At 35.4% G+C, this 20,748-nt stretch overlaps 3 protein-coding genes across 3 annotated transcripts; 1 reads left to right on the forward strand and 2 right to left on the reverse strand.

The window, feature by feature from the left end:
* Positions 1 to 693: 693 nt before the first annotated feature.
* znhit3 (zinc finger, HIT-type containing 3) lies at positions 694 to 5,220 on the reverse strand. Its single transcript, XM_084115630.1, has 5 exons — positions 5,051 to 5,220; positions 4,919 to 4,956; positions 3,312 to 3,374; positions 2,688 to 2,771; positions 694 to 1,621 (listed from the first exon to the last, which is right to left on the reverse strand). Exons 1-5 carry the CDS (start codon positions 5,116 to 5,118, stop codon positions 1,428 to 1,430), a joined length of 447 nt encoding a protein of 148 aa, XP_083971756.1. The 5' UTR covers positions 5,119 to 5,220; the 3' UTR covers positions 694 to 1,427.
* A 131-nt stretch (positions 5,221 to 5,351) lies between these two features.
* Positions 5,352 to 11,065, forward strand: c1qbp (complement component 1, q subcomponent binding protein; the record flags this gene model as incomplete). Its single annotated transcript, XM_084115628.1, has 6 exons — positions 5,352 to 5,586; positions 7,059 to 7,209; positions 7,834 to 7,921; positions 9,041 to 9,136; positions 9,228 to 9,353; positions 10,768 to 11,065. 6 exons carry the CDS (start codon positions 5,352 to 5,354, stop codon positions 10,915 to 10,917), a joined length of 846 nt encoding a protein of 281 aa, XP_083971754.1. The 3' UTR covers positions 10,918 to 11,065.
* A 1,207-nt stretch (positions 11,066 to 12,272) lies between these two features.
* rpain (RPA interacting protein) lies at positions 12,273 to 20,362 on the reverse strand. The gene is made up of 7 exons (XM_084115629.1): positions 20,195 to 20,362; positions 18,708 to 18,893; positions 15,888 to 15,960; positions 14,801 to 14,915; positions 14,661 to 14,724; positions 12,466 to 12,606; positions 12,273 to 12,384 (listed from the first exon to the last, which is right to left on the reverse strand). Exons 1-7 carry the CDS (start codon positions 20,264 to 20,266, stop codon positions 12,355 to 12,357), a joined length of 681 nt encoding a protein of 226 aa, XP_083971755.1. The 5' UTR covers positions 20,267 to 20,362; the 3' UTR covers positions 12,273 to 12,354.
* Positions 20,363 to 20,748: the final 386 nt, after the last annotated feature.

The raw sequence follows: 20,748 nt of genomic DNA on the forward strand, positions 1-20,748 counted from the left end.
CGAGACCTTCCCAGACTTCCTAGCTGATTTTTATGTTCAGGACTCGGGACGTTTTTGGCGGGAAAATCGCAGATGTGTGTTTCCCACACACTCCCGAGAGCCTCTCTTCTGTTCACTGACACATGAAACTGATGCTTATACAATGTTCAGGATAATGCTGAAAGAGCCGTTCTGGACTGTAATGTCAATGTGTCGTGCAAAGAAAAGAGATTCATTCAAACTACAGTCTCACAGAGTCAGATCTATATGATCTCAAATATACTTTATAATCAAACTATCATAACAGTGTGATTTTAATGAGCTCATCTGTCGAGAACATCTCCACATCTCTATGATCAGATGCTTTCTGAACTGATGTTTCTCATTTCTGTTATGTGTTTGTGTTATTGAGAGGAAAGAGCAGCACATATTCACATATTCATCTAAACGTCGCTCTCAGCAGTGGACGGCGTCGGGATATTCGTTAACAGTAAATCACTGCAAAGGTATTTCCAACCTCTAAGCGGAGACTTGAATCATGTGATCTCGAGTGCGAAGCTGCTGCTGCAGTTTCACTTCACGGCCACCGGTGTCGCTAAAAACAAGAGTTTCTCAATTCTACATATAGCACCTTTAAAACATGTTACAATGATATTATTTAAAATAGAGTATAATAACTAAGATGATGAAGAACATAGTATTGATAAAGACAAGTTTTGTACACTTTGCATGATATCTTTTTTATTATTATTCATTGCACAATGTAAGACATGAAACACTACATGATAAAATACTGGGAAAAGCTGTAGTTTCGGCATTGCTGTTGATGCTCTCACCAAAGCAAACTGAATTAATGTACTATTTGCATATGTATTTGTAGTTTTCTTAATTTTGTCAGATTACTTACACCGACTGCACAACACAACATTCTCCCTTAAATCAAAGGTGTTTTTGGTTATGAAATATGTGCATTTATTACCAAAAATAATCAATATTTGTAATCTCAGGGCATTAATCAACAAAACGTGTGACTATAATACAGGTATCTTTTGTTTGTGCTCAGGTACTGCTTTAACAAACCAATCAAACACTTCGTCAAACTTTGATAATTCAAATAAAAATGTTTTTGGCTTCTTTATGAACATTTATTAATTATACAAGGCATGATGGCGTGTAATAAATGACTGGATGCAGTATTGCATGCGAGACAACATAAAGGCTCAGTAATATGTTGAGAAAACATCCATATTCAACAAATATTTCAAAATACTAAAGGTTATAAACTCGGATAGCTCTAATTTGAGTTTATTTGTCAGAATTAAGTCTAAATTACTCATTACTCTGATTGTTTGTATTTAAAAGATATTTGTTTAATACATGAACATTTGTGCACAAAAACCAATGGATTGACTTGTTGTTCATTAGCCATATGTGACAGTTCAATAAAATCAGTATTCGTCATCAACGCTCTCTGTTTGTGTAGGTTCAATGATTTTTAAGCACTGATCAGCAAACTCCACGAACAGCGGCTCCTGCATGGCGTCTTTCATGGCTTTGGCTTTATTTTCAGCCGAGTCGACCGACATCATTAGCTGTCGGAGATGAGGATTCCTCAACAGATCCTTCAGCGCCTCTGAATCTCCTGTGTGAAGGAGAAACATCTGTGAAACTGCCTCACAAACAGCACTGAAAGGGTTAGTTCACCCACTATTGGCCAGCATCACACACATGACCAGCGTCGGCCAATAGTGAGCCTCCGTTCTGACGTACAACCCAGAAGCGCTGCTGTTACACTACGTCAACTCACTCAGAGAAACACAGAAGAACATGAAGAGTTGAATAAAGTCGTTATTTTACTTTGTTTTTGCGCACAGAAAGTATTCTCGTCGCTTGATGAACTTAAGGTTGAGCCACTGTAGTCACTGGACTATTTTAAACATTGTCTTTACTAACTTTCTGGACCAGCAAGTTTCAATAACAGAGAAGCCTATGGAGGAGTGAGACAGCTCTCAGATTTAATCAGAAATATCTTAATTTGTGTTCTGAAGATGAACGAAAGTCTGACGGGGTTGAACAACATGAGGGAGAGTAATTACTGACAAGAGTTTTCATTTTTGGGTGAACGAACCCTTGAAGACTGATATCATTTCTTATTACATGGCTCTGTGGAATACTTGATTCTGATTGGTCATATCGCACCATTATTCCCTGATAACAACCGTTGAAAACAAAAACACAGGCTCATCCGGGTCACTGAAGTCAGCAGCGCTAGGAACGGTTTTTCTTCGTGGAAGATTTGCGTTTGGTGAGCTAATAAAAATGAAAACTCAGTTAAATCAATATTTTGTGTACAGTTATTTAATTATGCCATCCAGTATTGAGGACTCGCTCTTGTTTCATACAAACACAGCGGCTGCCATTTTGTGATTATTGTTTTGTACACTGTTGGATTATAAGATACAAACAGGTACGATTTTAAAAGAGTTTAATATCAATATCTCTTATCTCCATAATTATTTATGTTGTGAAATTCTGTGTAATAAGTGTTATGACTGTATACCGTATCTCTTAAATGTCCGTCTAGTTTGAACTTGCCGCGCTAAAAGACCTAATAAAATATTTCAACTCAGATCAATATTACCTCATCACCGTGTCGGGGGTTTATTCTGAGATAATAACCATCTGGATGAATATTATCCCTTACATACCGAGCTGCTGAAGTTTCTGTAACGGCACTTTGTCAGTCTGACTGTCTTCATCAAGGAGATCCTCGACAATCCACGGCTGTTCGGCTGAAATCACACAGTCAAACCAACATTTATTCAGACAACTTCAACATTTCTCACATTATCTCAGTTTATTCGCTATAGTTTAGAAAATGGTAATAAAATATGCCAATAACTCAGTTGATATTTGACTGGTTTTGTCCGTCCTTCTGTTAGACTGTCTCACACATGAATTATGTTGAATATCTGTCAGCTGTTAAATTTAACTACACAATTAGATAATACCAGTTTAGCTCAACCAATCACCAAGCAATGCTTCATTGTGTTCAGTCTGTGTGTAAAAAAAGCATTAGCAATTAAAGACAAAACACTGAAGAAAACATGATCAGGTCAAAGTGTCTGAATCATTTTTGCTCCCAAATTGTTTATAAATTTTACAGGTAGTCACTGTATGAAGAATTTTTGGGTATAATATGTCACAGTTTAATTTATTTTGATATCCTCACTCACATGAATGAACTATAGTTTCTGACTATATATATAATGTTGTAAATGTAATATGGCTGTTGATTTTATCTATAACGTGTGTGTGGATCACTCACTCACCGCTGCTCACTGGAGTCGGGCTGATGGAGGCCGGATCGGGTTCTTTAATTGGGTGACATGAATCTATCAGAGCGAAGAGAAATAAAGGCTTACATTGACTTTTTTTATGTATAAGTATATAAGACACAAAATAACTAATTATAACTAGATGAGTAAAGTTTGATGACAAACGTTGATGTTGGCTGGACAAAGTCTGGTCTGAAAGTTTAAAATAACTTTGAAAAGCTTGATGTTTGAAGGTTTTACTCAAGAGAAAGTTAAAAAATAAATGTTACTGGCATGTTTTAAAATGATTTAACACATTGCTAGCATAATTAGGATGTTAGCATGTTGCTGGCATGCTGTTAACACGGTTTAACATGCTACTAGCATGTTTAACACACTGCTAACATGTTGCTAGCATGAGTAGCATTTTATTAGCATGTTTTAACACATTGTTAACATGTTTGAACGTTTTGCTGGCATTATTAAGATGTTGCTAACATGATTTAACACATTGCTAGAATCATTTAGCATTTTGCAATCATGTTGCTAGCATAATTTAACACATTGGTAGCATGTTTTAACATATTAGCATGTTGCTAGCATGATATAACACAATGCAAACATTTGTTAGCATGTTGTTGGCATGTTGCTGACATGATTTAACATGTTGCTTAACACGTTGCAAGCTTAATTTGGCACATCATTAGCATGTCTTATATCATTGCTAGCATTAATTAACACGTTGATAGGATGTTGCTAACATGATTTAAAGTCCCCCTGTAGTAAATTATTTTATCCCTTAAAACTCATCATTGATCACAAAAATTACACATGTAAACTTTTATTTTTCTTCTTCATGTCTTAAAATAGCTTGAATGTAACTCAACACCCTTGCCTTATTTAAATTAGTATACGCTTCTATGAATATGCAAATGAGCCCCGCCTCCACTCACTCACTCAGAGATCCACTGGTTGACGATCACACATTGATCTGATTGGTTACAAGGTAGTTTGTGACGTCAGAAACACCAGCGATTTCAAAGCGTGTTTTTGAGACTGTCTTTGGTTCACTGCAGTTTTAAGGAGAAAATACTCAGCAATGGAGTCGACTTATGAATTTACACATGGTTTGTCTTAAAGCATATTAAAAACACCACATAGACACATAAACAACATTAAAGGCTGGATTTTCACCACAGGGGGACATTGCTATCATGTTTTAGTATGTTGTCCGAGGATAGTCGTCAAGCTTTGCTAGTGATAGACAGCTAAAGTTAAAAATAAGTCTTTTGGTACAAAAGTTTTGACTCCCTCAATGAAAGTCTATGGGACTTTTCGTAAAGTCTCAGAAGATGAAGAAATAAAGAGTGGATCAGTAAGTCGGCTTTATCTAGCCAACATAATAATTTCTAACAACAATTGCATTTGTAGTAGCAGTAACATTATAATGTTAATGCTAATAATAATGCATCATTGTTTTATTAAATTAATGATAAATCAGTGCAGCATGCTTGCAACGCCAAGGTCATGGGTTTGATTCCCAGGGAACTGCAAGTCTTTTAGATAAAAGCATCTGCCAAATACGTAAATGTGAATATTTATAAATAGAATAGTGGACGTACCATCATCTTTGTGTCTTTTAAAGCAACTCACTGAACAACTAGAAGAAAAAGAAAAGTGTTATTTAACAATTATTGTAGTGTCTAAAAAGCAAAAGTTATTGATATAAACAATCGAACGAATACATTACTTACTATCTGATTCTGCATGCCGGACATCTGTATTTAGGAACATGTTCGCTGCAAACTCCACACAGCTGCATCTCTTAAAACAAAATAAAACAACGTAGATGATGTTATGTAGCCTGTAGTTACTGGAACCACGTGTTTGTGTTTGTGTTGTTGACAGCGTGTAGGACTTTTAACTAATTTCCTGTAGGGAACACTTCCGGTGTAGAGTGCTGAGGTCACGGTGTCCTTCCCCCACGTGTGTGTGTGACTGTCAGTGATCAGCGGTCAGCAACGCGAGCGAGCATCTCTCAGAAGAACCGAAGTCATGTTGAAGTCTGTGAGTCGCGCGGTTCAGCTCGCGGCGCGTCTGTCCAGCAGGAGCTCCGCGTCGCCCGCGTCCGCCATCAGCCCCGCGCCGCGTCTCAGCAGAACCTTCAGCCGGTCCATCTGGAGCCTGAGCGGCAGCAGCGGCGCGTCGTCAGGGTCCAGGCCGAGGCTCCTCACTGCGACGCGGGCGCTGCCGACGCTGTCCTGCGGCTGCGGGAGTCTGCACACCGAGGGTAAGCGCTCCTTTAGCGGCACACACTACTAGTTATCTGTGTAAAGCTCGTTTCTATGGGATATGTGTAGAGGCTAACTCTAAAAATGTTACTTTTACTATAGCTAATAACTTAATTGGTCAGAGAGGAGAAACAAGACATAAAATACCAGGGTTATTTTAGTAAACCGAACCACAAAACAAGTTCGTTTCTTGAAATAAAATAAACGTCAATTGAAATAAAATATTAAAAACCTTTTTCAGCTATAAGGCGACTTTTCTCATTTTCATTAATTTAGTTTAATTAAATAAACATTAATAAACTATGGAAGCTTGTGTCCACTGAATAAAAAATAATAAAAAGGTTATTACTAATTTTTATAACGCAGTTCTTGCTTTTTTCCCCGCAATTGTGAGTTTATATCTCACAATTCTGACTTTTCTCAGATTGCGTAATATTAACTCGCAATTGCGTGTTATAAAGTCGTATAAAAACTCGCAGTTCTGAGAAAAGTTATTTTCCCCCTCAGAATTTGACTTTACAATGCGCAGTTGCGAGCTTATATTTCACAATTCTGACTTTATGAAATGCAATTGTAAGTTTCTATTGCACTATTGTAAGTCAGAATTCTGAGATTTAAACTCGCAATTGCGAGAAAAAAGTCAGACTGTGAGATATAAACAAAATTTGGAGAAATAGTCTGAATCCTAAGAAACAAACTTGCAGTTGTGAGAAAAAAGTTACAATTGCAATTCCGAGAAAAAAAGTCAGGATTCTAGGAAAAGTCGTAATTGCAAGGAAAAAAGTCGTAATTGCGAGAAAAGTCAGAATTGAAAGATATAATTTAAGAATTGTGAGAAAAAAAGTCAGAATTAGAGATTAAAAACTCGCAATTGTGAGAGATAAGTCAAAATTGTGAAATATAAACTCAGTTGCGAAAAAAATAAGAATCGCAAGATATAAATTCAGAATTACGAGAAAATAAATTCAGAATTACGAGAAAATAAGTCAGAATTGCAAGAAAAAGCCGAATTTCGGGAAAAAAGTCAGAATTGCGAGAAAGTCAGAATTGTGATCTATATATTCGCAATTGGGAGAAAAAAAGTTAGAATTGTGAGATAGACGTAATTACAATTTTTTATTCTATGGCGGAAACATGCTTCCATAATAAACACTATAGAGCTATTTAAAAAAAAAAAATCTAATCTAACTAAATTACTAACTAAAGTTTAAATGAAAACAGAAAATAACTCCTAATTCAAATAAAACGTTACAAGATTAATTAGAATATTCCGTGATATTAAAGGTGATGTCATATCCTGCAATATTTGCATATGTGTCATCAGAGCATGGCAACAGGAGGCCTTGCCCTTGAGATTGACTGACAGACGCCAGGAGACGAACGACAACACGTCACATTCACCGACCAATGAGATCTCATGATTCATCACTAGTGTTGTACTAAATCATGCATGTGTGTCTTCATTCTCCAGGCGATAAAGCGTTTGCAGAGTTTCTCACTGATGAAATCAAAGAAGAAAAGAAGATCCAGAAGAACACGAGTCTTCCTAAAATGTCCGGCGGGTGGGAGCTGGAGCTGAACGGCACAGAAGCTAAACTCATCCGCTCGCTGGCCGGAGAAAAGTACGCTTGTGTCTCATTCAGACAATCAGATTAATGTGTTAATTCAAAGAAGTGTGTAATGTTGATGTTTGAGCGTGAAAAAGCTCTGAGTTCTTCTCTATATCAGTGTCAGTGTTTCTGAACTCCTGAAATGCCTCCATTGTAGTCTTGAGTTTCTTCCAGGAACGAACACGTCACAATATTCCTCATTTAAATAATTCATAAGCAGAATAAAGGGGCGGGGCCTGGTTGATTTAGTAGTGTGTTAAACTGGCGGTTATGGTAAGGGAAGGGACATTTCCAAAACACACTCGAAGCGCTCGACCAATCACAACACATTGCTCCAGCCGACCAATCAGAGCACAGTGTGCTTTTCAGAAGGAGGGGCTTCATAGAGACAGGAAGTAAACAGAGCGTTACTGACAGACTGGGAAGAGAGGAGCCGCAACAATGGAGAATATGAGGAAAATAATCAACATTCAAGCAGGAAAACCTGTTCTAGTAGAGCCTGAAAACAAGAAGACTTTAAAAAAAGGCATAATAGATTCTCTTTTGATTTATAAAGTGTCATCTGCAGAGCTTTTATGATCGTTCGTGTCCTCCGCTGTAATAATACATAATTTGTGATGTTTGTGTGTTTGACAGAGTCACCGTCACGTTCAATGTGAACAACAGCATCCCGCCACAGCTGGAGGAAGAGCCCGAGCAAACGCAGAAGGGTCAGGAGGAAGAGGTATCGTCACGTTCATGCAGGAAAGCACTGCAGCCGGGGAAACTGGGATACCTAGCTCCCTAAATCCCTCAAACCGTTCAAGTCGTTGCCATTTTAATTGTTGTTATGTGATGTTACAGTAGTGAAGTGGAGATTTTAGAAAATAAAGGTTACAACATAAAATCACAAGTTTAACATTTTATATATAAAGTCAGAATTGCGAGATATAAGCACAATTTTGAGAAATAGTCAGAATTGCGAGATAAAAATTCAGAATTGCGAGGTAAAAAGTCGCAATTGCATAAAGTCAGAATTGCAAGGTAAAAAGTCGTAATTGCGAGGAAAAAAGTCAGAATTGTGAGATATAAGCATAATTATGAGAAAAAATCTGAATTGTTAGAAACACTCATTGCGAGGAAAAAAAGTCACAATTGCGAAAAAAAGTCAGAATTCTAAGAAAAATATCAGAATTGCGAGAAAAAAGCAACATTTTGAGAAATAGTCAGAATTGTGAGATTTAAATTCGCAATTGCGAGAAAAAAAAAGGCCGAATGTGAGATAGAAACAAAATTTGAAAAAAGTTTGAATTGTGGGAAACAAAAAGTCAGAATCACAATTCTATGAAAACTGTCAGAATTGTGAGGTAAAAAAAATCGGAATTGCGAGAAAAGTCTAAATTCAGAATTGTAAAATATAAACTCAACGAAAAAAATGTCAGAATCGCAATTCTGACTTTTTCTTAGAATTGCGATTCTGACATTTTTTTCGCAGAGTTTATATAAAAACTGAAAAACAGAAAACAGAAAAAACTCGTAAAAAATTTTTACTCCCAATTTTTTGCCTGATAAAATATTTTCCAGCTTGACATAACTATAAAAATGTATATTCAGTATTACAATGCCCATGGAGTTAATTTCCATATTCTAGAAATCACACTTTTAAAATCAGGCCCACTGGTTGGACGAGAGTTGTTGAGGGGGTGAATTAAAATCAGAAATAATATCTTGATTTTCAGTCGTTCTAGATGATTTTAATGCTTGTTTTGTCTTATTTATGAGTGTGAGACGCTGCTTTAAAGACGTTGCAGAATTGAGCGGCTCGACTAGCTTGTTTCTGATGCATCTCTCCTGTGTTTTTTAGCCTGACATCGTCTCGACGCCCAATTTCGTGGTTGAGGTGACCAAACAGGGCACGAAGAATTCACTAGTGTTTGACTGTCATTTCCCAGAGGATGAGGTGGGTTTCATTCCTCTTCCGTCCGTCGCACAGAGCGTTCACAATATAAAGATGTGTGTTTTCTCATTCATCTCACTGGATTTGTGCACAGACCAGTCACGGTGACGGCGAGGAGGAGAGCGACATCTTCTCCATCCGAGAGGTCAGTTTCCAGCCAGAGGGCGACACGGACTGGAAGGAAACCAGTTACACGCTCAACACAGACTCTCTGGACTGGGTTAGTCAAGTCTTCGTTTCTCTAGCGCTTCACACACTGCAGATCGTTTCAGAGCAATCTGAAAATAACACTTAATGTTGCAAAGTAACGAATAAAGTTTCAGCTCTAGTGTAATTATTCAGTTCAATAACAGTTGCAAAGTTCATCAATTATGAAATTAATTTGATTTGGATCTGTCATTTTCTTTCACACCGCTAGAGGGCGCATGATGTATTTATGTTGCCATAGAGTTGACCAAACAAACTTCACTTTTTGTGATGAAATGGTGCATTAGTGCCCACTTTATTTTTCCCATAGGGATTTTTAATAAAAGTCTTTGTTAAAGTGTTATAAGCCATGAACCGGACCAATCAGCAACGAGGAGAATCACAACACTACTAACTTTGAGGTCAAACAAAATGTTTTTGAAAATCTGACAAAAACACAGTTTTAAGACTATGAACTTACCAGCTTCAGTGAGGAAAAAAACGATAATCCCATGAATCACTGCGAACAGCATAATCGAGTTAAAAATGGAGAAATATAAAACTACTCATTGATATTTTTATATATATATATATATATATATATATATATATTTTTATATATATATATATATATATATATATATATATATATATATATATATATATATATATATATATATATATATATATACACCAACATTTGAGTATTTTGAGAGTGTAGAGAGATCGACTACATCATTCGCAGAGCTTCATGGGAGTGGGCGGGGTTATTTTGCTTGTTTCGATTCTGATTGGTGGAATTTTCTGTGCAGCATCATGGGTAATGTAGTTTTTCACCACAAATTCGGTTTGTTGTTTAGTTCTCGTTAAAAATAAAGTTTTACTCCCAGAACCCAACTCTTATTAAATGGATTTTGTAAAAAGTGCATAAAATAACTTTTTTTCGGGTTGTTGTTGTTTGTTTTTGAACAAAGAAACAGAAAATAAATGGACTGGAATATCTAACTTTGTTCAAATGGATATTGCATTTTATATTTAATCTGTTTATGAAACAAAACAAACGATCTAAAAATAAGACACATTCACAACTACAAACATAGCGCACAAAATAATGACACTACGTGTAGCTGTGAATTTGTCCTAGTTTTAGATTGTTGGTTTTGTTTCATAAACAGATTAAATATAAAATGCAATATCCATACCTTTGAACATAAAGTTAGATATTCCAACTCATTTACTAGTTTCTTTGGGAGACTGCTTTAGAAAGATAATCCATGATGTAAAAATAGGACGAATTCACGGATTATTCATTATTCAGCGCAAAAAAAACAGCAATAGTAAGAAAGATAGAAGATAGAAACATAATCCATGCAAGTTCACAGATGAGAATGTTTAAGACTCCACTGGCCAATCATATAAATGCACGCCTGTGACCTCTGACCCCTCAGGCCCTGTACGATCATCTGATGGACTTCCTGGCGGACCGCGGCGTGGACAACACGTTTGCGGACGAGCTGATGGAGATGAGCACGGCGCTGGAGCATCAGGAGTACATCAAGTTCCTGGAGAATCTCAGCACTTTCGTCAAATGCAAATAATCTCTGTGAAGCTTCTGATGACAATAGTTTTGTATTTAATTTTATAACATTTTTTCAAGTTATGTGCACACCGGTTCAGATGTCAGACGGCTTTACAGGTCGAGAATGTGAACTAAACATCTGTGAGAAATAAAACAGGAAATATTGAGCCGTTTGTCCTGCTTTACTTTCAATATAATATAAGTGTTGCTAAAAGCCAAAATATATAGATTCTCATTAATGTAATGGTTTAGATAGATACATGTTCAGAGTTAATTTGACTTCCTGAAGAGTGACATTTACATTTATGCATTTAGCAGATGCTTTTATCCAAAGCGACTTACAAAAGAAAAAATTAATGCATAAAAAAAACCCAACAGTATTAGTAATATTCAGTGCCAGGTTTATTACACAACTAGATTAGGAGAACAAGCGGGACTTCCTGTGACTAAACATTGAAAGATGTTATAGTTATTATTTTTCATGTTTCATGATCCAGAAATAACACTTTATCAATGATTTAAAAAAAATAGCGAGTCTATGATGAAGTAACAAATGTTTTGTTGAATTTGCCTGCAATGTGTAACAGGATCATTGTCATAAAAACATGTTCTTATTTCACCCCCAAAAATATGATGCAGTGTTTTATTATATAAAGACTATTAGGACATTAAAGTTTCTTTAAAGTAAAAGTTTCATTAAAGTGGCGGAATAGATTATTATTCTCAAAGATTCAATACTGTTTTTTTTTTTTAGTTTTAAACTTAATAAATGCTTAATTTATAAAAAATATGATTTTAACTAAATTAAAGTGCTTAACTGCAGCATTTTTATTAAAATGGTCAATGCAAAATTTTTTATATTTCTAAAATGCGTTTTATTGCATCATTTACTTCTGATTTATGAGGTGAAATGTCAAGGACATGTTCATGGCCAGATTTGTAAGATTTAGGGTACATTTACACAACAACTGGAAACTTTTCACATACAGACGACAAAAATATCCCTTTTCACAAGGATCCAGAAAAACAATTGAAACCAGTTTTCAGAAGTTTGCGTTTTCAGACCCTCAAAACGCCATTGCCGTGTGAATGAACGTCCAAAACGCAAAAAAAAAAAAAAAAAATTAAAATAAAAAGTGTAAAATTGTGTAAACGCAGCTGCTTATGGCTAAATATACAGCCGTAGTGCATTTTTAGGGGCCGTTTACACAACACCGTTTTCAAAACAAAAAAAAAGTATACATTTTGAAGGCCTGAATACAAAACTTTGGAGTGCAAGTAATGAAAACACTATCATTATCTCTGTGTAAACTACAAAAAGCTCTTTGCAGTTCTGTACTTAAACATTACGACTCAAATAAAGGTAGGGAATGATAAAGGTTAAAAATAATTCTTTATTTCACAGAAATAACATTTAAAAGCATCCGTCAGACTCTGTGCCGTGTGGAGGAACGGCTCACAGGACGACGGACAGATAGTCACACACCTGGGAAGAGGAAGAGCAGATCATGTGATTAGAATAAATCAAGATGCAGAAACGAACTGTGATCACGTGACGTATGCACACCTTGCAGCTGATCATGAGGTTGGGGGATCCGTCAGTGTTGAAGGCCATAGAGAACGAGGGGTTGTGGAGACAATCCTCCATGTGCTCCGTCACACGTCTCTCTAGAAGAGACTGTAAAACCTCTGATGAAACGTTCCTGCCCTGTGGAGACATGAGCGCAGGTTACTATACGTGACCCTGGACCACAACACCAGTCACATGTGTCAATTTTTTTAAATTGAGATGTATACGTCATCTGAAAGCTGGATACATAATCTTTCCATTGATGTATGGTTTGTTAGGATAGGACAATATTTGGCTGAGATACAACTATTGAACATCTGGAATCTGAGGGTGCTAAAAAATCGAAACATTGAGAAAATCTCCTTTAAAGTTGTTCATTTATGTTGTCAATTGTGCTGAATTCACTCACAGAAATGCATGTTTGATATATTTACGGTAGGAAATTTACAAAATATCCTTATGGAACATGATCTTTACTTAATATCCTAATGATTTTTGGCATAAAAGAAAAATCGATAATTTTGACCCATACAATGTATTGTTGGATATTGCCACAGATATACCCGTGCGACTCAAGACTGGTGACGTGATCCAGGGTCAGATATGCTAAATCTCTAATGGTCATAAACTTGTGCTAATAGTGGAGTTAATAAAATATTCACTATATTCTACTCCATCCAGACCAATCGAATAATGCATTTATGGTAACACTTTACAATAAAGTGTCATTTGTTAACATTAGTGGTTAAAATTAACCAACAATTAACAGTATTTACTAATTTTAGTTCATTTCAACATTTACGAACACATTTTTAATTTTTTAAAACAAGTTGTATTTGTTAACATTAATGCACTGTGAACTAACATGATTATTAAACGCTGTAAAAAACTATATTACTCATAGTTAGTTCATGTTAGTTAATGCATTAACAATCAGACCTTATTGTAAAGTGTTACTGGATTTATGAAACCAAGTGTCTATTTTACTAGAGAAATAAAATGGTGTAAGATTTACTTTATGTGAAATTAACTAGCAATTTCAGAGTGAAAATTGTAAAGAAATGCTGAATAACACATTGAATTTAACCATAGAAAAAAAAATTCTCGTAAAAAATTCTCGTAAAAAAAAAAATTCTCGTAAAAAATTTCTCATAAAAAAATTCTGATAAAAAAATTATTTTCTCGTAAAACAATTTTTTTCTCATAAAACATACCTACAACTTTGAGAAATCCATTTTATAGGTGCTATCACTTAGAATTGAGAAACTCTAGTTGTTAGCGACACCGGTGGCCGTTAAGTGAAACTGCAGCAGCACTCATTGCTCGATTATAAAGTATATTTGAGACTATAGACTAGGGCTGGGCAATATGGCTGAAAACTGTATCACGATATAAGTGTTTCATATCGGTCGATATCGATAATTATTGATTTTTTTATGACCCATTTAAAATAAGGACCAGGAGACAAATATATTACATTTAAACATTTTTTATTTTAAACTTAACCTTCCTCTGATTATAATCCCCTCAGTTATTAAAGGCAGAAATGTCAACAACCATGGAAAACACTCAAATAATTAAAATGTAAACACTTAAACAATTATCTCAACATTAAGGTGCAAAATTAAAGAATACGTAAGAAATGCTTAATAAAGTGTAATAAAATAGTGCAAAGTGTTAAATATAAACAGAGAAACCGACGACGGTCTTGCATAATTTGCAGAAAGAACAGTATTTGACGAAGAAAAAATAAAAATTATCGAACGTTTATCGAAAGCATTTTTTATTGATATTGATTATGCGTCTATCGCGATGCATATCGTTATTGTTTTATCGCCCGGCCCGACTATAGACTATATAGATCAGACTCTGCGAGACTGTAGTTTGAATGAATCTCTTTTCTTTGCACGACACATTGACATTACAGTCCAGAACGGCTCTTCCAGCATTATCCTGAACATTGTATAAGCATTAGTTTCATGTGTCAGTGAACAGAAGAGAGGCTCTCGGTGGAAAACACACATCTGAGATTTTCCAGCCAAAAACGTCCCGAGTCGTAAACATAAAAATCAGTCGACAGGCTTTCAGAGACGAGCAAGGAAGTCAGGGAAGGTCTCGTTTTTAAGTTTCGTTACATCGGCAATAAAAAGGTGATTATATCTTACATATAGCCCCTTTAAAAGTGTACTCACAATGGTGTTGACGTAAAGGCCACATGGACATGATGTGAAATGACTGTTCACTGTCAGATTATTCCTGCACCGAGAGAGTAACACACGTTATTAAGATCGATGTGTTTTGCAGGAAAGATTGGTTTATGGCAAACACTTACACATGACATATAGGGCATATGATCCGTCCACCCTGCTCCATTCCCTCCAGCACTGAATCCAAATACTGCTCCTCATAGCGCACACTGCGGTTATACTCCTCCAGGATCGAGAGCTCTGGAGGAGGACACACATTTATTTATGATTTAACGCCATATCCGCAGCAATGGCTATATGCATGCCGATCAACAGTGTTTCAATTTAAAAAGTAATTGTGATTACAATCAATTCAATACATTGTTTACAATAACTTATTTTTTCTTAAAAATACAAAATCAGACATATATTCAAATAGTAACAACAGTAATAACTAGAATGTACATTTCCTGAAGAAAATGTGAGTGAGTGCTTGTAGTGGCAAAACTCGCCACTCGGTTGCTAGGGTGCGGTTAGCTAGTTTTTAACAAGATGCTAACGTTTAGAATTTTGCTAACATGATACTAGCATGATTAACATGTTGTTAGCATTACGCTAGCATGATTAACATGTTGATATCATAATGCTAACATGATTTGCATGTTCCTAACATGATGTTAACATGATTAGCATGTTTGCTAACATGTTTTTAACAAGATGCTAGCATTATTAGCATGTTGCTAGAATCATTTGAACATGATTAGCATGTTGCTAACATGATTTTTAACAAGATGCTATCATGATTAACATGTTGTTAACATTAGCATATTTTTAACAAAGATGCTAACATTATTAGCATTTTGCTAACATAATGCTAACATGATTAACATGTTTGCTAACATTATGCTAACAGGATTTACCACGTTGCTAGCATGTTTTACCATGATTTACCCTGATTTACTATGTTCTAGTATGATTTACCACGTTCTAGCACGATTTACCACTAATAACACTTACATAGAATCTTTCAATTCAATATTTGTCAGAAATTCTAAAATTATTACCTTTTTTAAAATGTCGATTAATATATTGTCTAACGAGAGACACTGGCATAATCTTGAGTGGTTTAACACATCCCGCACACCTCTGAACCCATGCATCTCCACCACGTCACGGTCAGTGAACTCTGACATGAGAGTTTTCCTCGAGCGGATATAGAGAGGAGAAGCTAACCTTGCGCTATGAGCTCCTGCTGGATCTCCTCAAACGCTGAGAGCTCGTCAAACTCCTGCTGTGCGGAGTAAACCTGAGGAGCAAACACACACGCTTAAAGACGAGAACATCTCTCTGTGCGCCACATGCACACTGGCTTACCATTACGCATCTTCACACGCTTACATATTCAATAATTCACACATTAAAATTAGAAACCGAATTTTTTTATTATAAATAGTTTAATATAAAACATAACTTTTGTTGTCGATCTATTCAACTCTAATGGTGATATTTTATCATGTAAAAAAAAAAAAGTTTATATGGCAAGCCATTTTAGCTTAAATTGTACCCAGCGTTACTCGTTGTAATTGCATTTTTACTAGTAAGAATTCAATTAGAGAGCTCTACAATTCAATTCTTACTAGTAGCAATTACAGAGCTCTAATTGAATTTTTAGTAGTAAAAAAAACGAATTAAAGATATGTATAATTGCAGAGCTCTGCAATTGCATTCTTAATAGTAACAACTCAATTGTAGAGCTCCGTAGTTAAAAATGAATGGAAGTCAATGGAGACATATGACTAGTAACAATTGAATTGTAGAGCTCTCTAATTGAATTCTTACTAGTAAAAATGCAATTACGACGAGTAATGCTGGGTACAATTTAAGCTAAAACGGCTTGCCATAAGTTTAACAAATTTAATTCTGTGATGAAAGCGATTCATTTTTTTGCTAAATGACCATCTCAGTTATTTCTCGCTTTTAAAGGAGAACTCCGGTCAATTTTAACATTGAGCTAATTTTTTTGTAAATTTGGAGTGCTGTCAGTACAGAGAACAACGACAAAAATCGGTGTTGCCTACACCGTGTTATCCTCTTTTTAAAATTTGCACCCTGTTGACTTCAATGGGGCAAGTTTTAAACCTGCTTTTAGCCTCTTAACATCCTTGATGTGTCATTACAAGTGCACAGCCAATGTGAGTGATTCCTTCAGAGTGAACACGGGTGAATCTGACTGCAGTAGATGTGAAAGATATGAATAAAAATGAAGTTAATTCAGCCAGCGCACATACCTGTATTTACATCCTGTTTTCGGTCGAAGTCCACAGTAGTCGATTGTCTCGACAATCGATTACTGTGGACTTCGAAAGCAGGTTTAAAACTTGCCCCATTGAAGTCAACAGGGTGCAAATTTTAAAAAGAGGATAACACGGTGTAGGCAACACCGATTTTTGTCGTTGTTCTCTGTACTGACAGCACTCCAAATTTACAAAAAATGAGCTCAATGTTAAAATTGACCGGAGTTCTCCTTTAAGTAAAGAATGCAAGAATACGTTTATTCCGCAACTTTAAATCACATAGCCAATAAAATGAGAGAAGTGCACTTTAAAACTCTGCAGAAAATCTACCCTTGCAATGCACTTTTTATGCATAAAAACTGCATTTTTTATCTTGCATAAAAATCCAGATGCATACATTTATGCATATTCTGAAAAAAAAAATTAAAGTGAAGACATTTGTCATACATTTTTATTTTCTTGTAATGTTTCATCACTTTTCTGGAATGATTTGAGTTCCTTTTGTTTCTGTAAAGTTAATATGAACTGTAATTTAAACACATTAAGGATATTATTTGTCTTTTTGAAAACCAAAGCAAGTCATGATAAGAATGTACGGTTAACTTCCTTATTCTTGTGGCAAAATATTATTTTCAGGTTTCTTTAGAAAATATCATTTAAATCAAATCACTAATAATAATTAATAATAAAAAATGCACTAATTTTTTTTTTTTGAAGAGATATGACGAGAACTTTCATGTGCCGTACATGTATATTTTTTTTTTTTACTTTTTCTTGATTTGTTTTTTCCCCTATTTTTGTCTGACGGGATTATTATATTGTGCTAGAATAAGTGTACATATTTGATATACACTGCGTATTATGATATACACATTAGTATTTTCACCCCAAAAAATGGTTTTAAGCCAGTTATTAATATATTTTACTGTAGTTTGTTAGAATGAAATATCAGTTTACATTTCCAAACCTTAATTTAGCCATTTATTGGACTAATAATGTAATATTCACATTAGTGTACTGTATATATTTGCTTGAAAATGTTTAAGATCCTGTAAAAGACTGCGTGCACTATTGTCATTTTTCTTGCAATAAAAAAAGTTTGAATATTCAAAAGCACTAATGAGATCTGAGAGCCGAGGTTTTCACGATTTTCAGTGAATAACTTCAATTTCACAATATACAGAGTTGATGCAAACTCTTTTTGAGTTGATTAACTTCAACTCTATTGCACATATGTATCAGGACACTTCAGATGCACGGAGTTTAAAGGTAAGCTATACTGCGTTTGGGAGTGTGAAGAAGTAAAATCCTTAATGTTAATAATCCATGAATGTTAATCTCGTGTTAAACCGAACTATAGTATATAAAATCAACATGCACCAATGCTACATTTTTCTAAATGTCATAATCATGTTAACAAACAAGTATTCACTACTTCACTGAGCTCATTGTTTCTGCCTTTAATTATTACATTGTTTAAATTCATAAATTTTTCGCTAACTGTGATTTTGTATATGCACATTTCTGAAATGCATAACTAAGACAGTTACCTCTGATAATAGATCACTGTAAATTGTAATGTGGACTCTGTGAAGCTGCTTTGAAACGATGTGTATTTTGAAAAGCTCTATACAAATAAATGTGAATTGAATTAAAATGTAATAAATATAATGCTTTGATGTGTCCTTTATATCCTCAGTGGAGTGTAAAACCCCTTGATCAGTGTCTGCGGTTCGCGTGTCTCAGGAACATTACGCACATCTCTGACGCCGTCTCCGCTCCACAGCGACGGGAGCCTGTGATTGGCCGACTGCAGTGCGCTCCACTCCTCCTCCATCACCTCCTGCACCAGCAGAGACCGGCTCGATCCGGTCGGATCCTCTCCCATCTGCCTGAACCTCTCCAGCAACCGCGACCGGCTGTTCTTCAGACGCTCCACACAGCGCTGGGAGACAGAGAACATCACATGATCATCTTAAAGCCTTTCTCAAGTTCATGGTGTTAAAGTCCCTCGTAGTCAATTATTATATCCCCTAAAACTCATCTTTGATCACCAAAATTACACATTTAAACGTTTTTTTATCCTTGCATTTTTTTTCATCATGCCTTAAAGTCCCCATGAAATCAAAATTGACCCTATTTACTTTGTTAGCGCATATTACTAGTCTTGTGGTGAACAATTAATCCGTGCAAGAAAATATTTAAAAAAAATTTTTTTTACCATGGTAATCTTTAATCAAAATCTGAAAATGCCCCTCCCCTCTGCATTGGAGGACCTTCTCTGATGATGTAGGTTTGAGGAATTGGTTTGGGCAACGCTTAACCACTCCCCTCAAACCGTTAGTCTGCTATGAGCAGAGATGGAGAGGAGGAGCGCTAGAGTAAAACCCTGCCCTCTGTTCAATATTCCTTTTCACTGGGAAATACGTCATAACACTGGAGAAAAGTCGTTTGCAACTTCCGGTTCACGGGGACTTTAAAATAGCTTGAATGTAACTCGACACCCTCGCCTCATTTAATATGCGCGGTTCTATGAATATGCAAATGAGCCCCGCCTCCACTCACTCACTCAGCTCAGAGATCCACTGGTTGACGATCACAGGTTGATCTGATTGGTTACAAGGTAGTTTGTGACGTCAGAAACACCAGCGATTTCAAAGCGTGTTTTTGAGACTGTCTTTGGTTCACTGCAGTTTTAAGGAGAAAATACTCAGCAATGGTGTCGACTTATGAATTTACACATGGTTTGTCTTAAAGCATATTAAAAACACCATATAGACACATACAATATTAAACGCTGGATTTTCACCACAGGGGGACTTTAACATAAATATAGAAATTTGAAATAATGTAGATGCACGCTAAAATTCACATTCTAATTCTAAATATTTCTCAGTTTCTGTGCGTTTATTTTTAATTTATTGTTTAATTTTTAATTCAATCCATATCAATACCATAAGGTCTGGGGAAGTGTTTTGGTTCGGTTAGACAAGTTTTTGAGAGATTTCAGGCTGTGGGATGGTAATATATTAATAATTTATCGCCATAAAGAACTTTACATTACTGTAAATGGCATGAAAATAATGTCACAACGTAATTGTCCTAGAAATGAATTTTATTTAACATTCATGATTCTCTGTATGCAAAATATAACGTGCTTCTCTCTTTTATAATATGACCGTACTATAGCTGATGGAAGCTTTCATGAGATTCTCCAGAACAGAAGCAAGCAAACATGACATTTACCTTCCTGTAAGTTTCTTTCCATGGTGGAGTCGTGCCTTTGTACATGGATCTGTGTCTCTGAACCGCGTCCATGCTTCGACTGAACCTAAAACACTTCCACAGAACTCAATCCCAGAGAAAACACAAACAAACCAAGCGGATGGTCGCCAATCAGTGACTTTTAACCTTCCGCTGACGTCACACATACCCGGAAGTTGTTTCAGCGCTCATGGGATTTGTAGTCCGTAATCTCTCCGAGTGGGTTTATAAAAGTTATTTAGTAACAGTTAGTTATTATTGTTATTATTATATTGTTCATTTAATTTAAAGTTATTTTTTACTCAATTTCACTTATTTGTATTCAGATTGTTTCTATTTGTGTATGCATTTTGTAGAAGTTATTTTTAGATAAAATATCAAATATATTAATTTTAAAATAAATATTATTAATAATTACTATTAAATATGAATATAATAATATTAATAATAAATATAGATAAACCATGCAAGATAATATTTACATTTCACATAATGTCTGTTTCGTTGTATTTATTTTTATTTAAATAAATGTATTC

This window comes from Abramis brama (genome assembly GCF_963993115.1).
Source record: "Abramis brama genome assembly, chromosome: 5".
Taxonomy (NCBI): domain Eukaryota; kingdom Metazoa; phylum Chordata; class Actinopteri; order Cypriniformes; family Leuciscidae; genus Abramis; species Abramis brama.